Genomic DNA, 2,282 nt, shown 5'->3' on the forward strand with positions numbered 1-2,282 from the left:
CGCATCAAAAAGGCGTCATCGTCCAGGTTGGGTTGATTTTTAGAGCTACGAACACCAAGTGTCCAACTTCGAAAACTGTGAGCTTTGGTCAGGAACGTGGTGGGCATGAGTTAGGGCATTCCATAACGAGGAATCAACAATTCAAAACCTCGTGGAGTGACAGCATAAGGTCTCCTGCGCTGCGGCTGTCGCCCACCTCCAGCAGAAGAGTCCCCTCTCCCGTGGCCCTTTCGTTTTGGATTGCCCTTGACACAACGGACAGCTCCCGAACCCGGACCGTTCGTTCCGTTCCCCGTCCGTTCTCACAGTTTCTTGCAGACCATTTGGGTTGCAAGCAGGACCCAGTCCGGGGCTGGGGTGCGGGTGCGGGTGGGCTCCCGTGGTCACCAAGTCCGCCCATAGAGCAGGTTGGAGCCCAGCACCCCGCCGCCGCCGTAGTCTCCCGCCGCTGCGTCCAGGGCCGCCAGGCCGCCCGCGGGGCCGTGCATGGCCGGAGGGCTGGGCGACAGCTCCTCGAGCTCGGGCGCGGGCGTCGGGGCCGGCGGCTGCGGGCCCGCGGGCCCCGGCGTCGGGGGGCCGGCTCCGTTTTGGCACGGCTTGCCGTCCTTGACCAGAACGGGCACGGCCACGCGGCGCGGCGACGGCGGGCCCAGAGCGCCGTCCTGCTGCAGCTGCTGCGCGGCCTTGTCCTTGGCCTGGCGCTTCATCTTGTAGCGGTGGTTCTGGAACCAGATCTTGACCTGCGTGGGCGTCAGGTGGATCATGCTGGCCAGGTGCTCGCGCTCGGGCGCCGACAGGTACTTCTGCTGCTTGAAGCGCCGCTCCAGCTCGTAGACCTGCGCTTGCGAGAAGAGCACGCGGCGCTTCCGTCGCGGCGCCGCCGCCGCGTGCAGCGGGGCCAACGACTTGGCGGCGTCCGCGATGCCCGTCAGCGACCCCATGCCGGCCACGTTCACGCCCGCCGACGGCCCCATGAACCTGGAGACTGGGGAGGGGGCCCAAGAGAGACGGCCCTGGAACGCGCGAACCCGCCCGCCGCGGCCGCGACGCCGGCCGGCGCCCCTCGGAGCGGCCCCCCAGCCCCCCGCGGGCCCCGGGCCGGCCCCGCCCCGCCCCGCCGGACGCCGCGCGCGCGCCCGGCCCCGCGTGGTGGCGGGAAAAGCCCGCGCCGCCCGCCTGCCCCGCGCCCCGCGCCCGGGCCCCGCTCACTTGACGAGTAGCGCGGGTCCGCGTTGGCGCTGTACCAGCCGGGGGCCGCCGCCGCGCCGCCCAGCATGCCGTCCGTGTAGGCGGGCAGCTCGCCCACGTTGCCCAGGCCGCCGTTGCAGTAGCCGCCCATGGCTCCGGGCGCGAACTGCGAGACGCCCGGCGGCATGTGGTAGGTGGCGGCGGCGGCGGCGGCGGCGGCGGCAGCAGCCGCGGCGGCCGCCGCCGCGTTGTGGCCCGACATGGCGTGCGGCGGCTGCCCGCCCGTCACGGCGGCCGCCTGCGACGAGGGACCCGGCGGCGGCACGCGGTAGGCGGCGGCCGCGGCGCCCAGGGGCGCCCCTAGTCCTGGCGGCGCACCGTCCATGGAGCCGCCGAACCTCTTGTACGTCTCCTCGATGGGACTCAGGATGTCGGACACGGAGAAGGGCGTCGTGTGCTTGGGGCTCAACGACATGGCTCGGCGGGCCGCCAGGGAGGGGGGACGCGGCGACCGCGGCTCGCCGCCACCTGGGCCGCCGCAGCGACGGACGGCGCCCGGGACCGGCAGTCGGCGGCCAGCACCCGAGCGCGGGCGTCTGAGGTGGATTTTAGTCGGGCGCCAGGTTTACGACAGACCCGGGGGGCGGAGCAACCTCGCGAACGAGCAAACAATGGTCATTGACATCTTTTCCCGCACCCCCACCCCCGCTTGCCATCATGGAGGCCACGAAAGGTAAAGGGGTCAGTTGGGGTTTCTTGGGAAGATCGTTCCCCTCGGCTTTCCCCTTCCTTCCTTCCCGACTGGATCCCAGGCCGTCAGCACCGGCGGAGCTGGGGCAGAGGAGCTCCCGGACTGGCGCCGCGGCACCGAGCGAAGGGCTCTGCCCCCCTCCCCACCGCGCCCTGATTTTTCTAAAGCGTCTCCGTGGCCAAACCCAGCGTGTCATTGGGGAGGACGGCGCGCTCCGGAGTTAGGGAGTTGTGTGCAGGGCTCACCTTGCCCTCTTGAGCGGCCAGCCCTGCACGCACTCCATCAGCTAAAGTGTGGACGAGGGAAAAAAAGGGGAAAAGTGTTATTTAAAAAAGACCCTTGG

The 2,282-nt window shown here is 70.6% G+C and overlaps 1 protein-coding gene across 1 annotated transcript; it reads right to left on the reverse strand.

Annotated features, from left to right (window-relative positions):
* Window positions 1-383: 383 nt before the first annotated feature.
* On the reverse strand, window positions 384-1,663 carry NKX2-4 (NK2 homeobox 4). Its single transcript, XM_075528724.1, has 2 exons — window positions 1,210-1,663; window positions 384-985 (listed from the first exon to the last, which is right to left on the reverse strand). The coding sequence occupies exons 1-2, from the start codon at window positions 1,661-1,663 to the stop codon at window positions 384-386; spliced, it is 1,056 nt and encodes a 351-aa protein (XP_075384839.1).
* Window positions 1,664-2,282: the final 619 nt, after the last annotated feature.

This window comes from Tenrec ecaudatus, chromosome 12 (genome assembly GCF_050624435.1).
Source record: "Tenrec ecaudatus isolate mTenEca1 chromosome 12, mTenEca1.hap1, whole genome shotgun sequence".
NCBI lineage: Eukaryota > Metazoa > Chordata > Mammalia > Afrosoricida > Tenrecidae > Tenrec > Tenrec ecaudatus.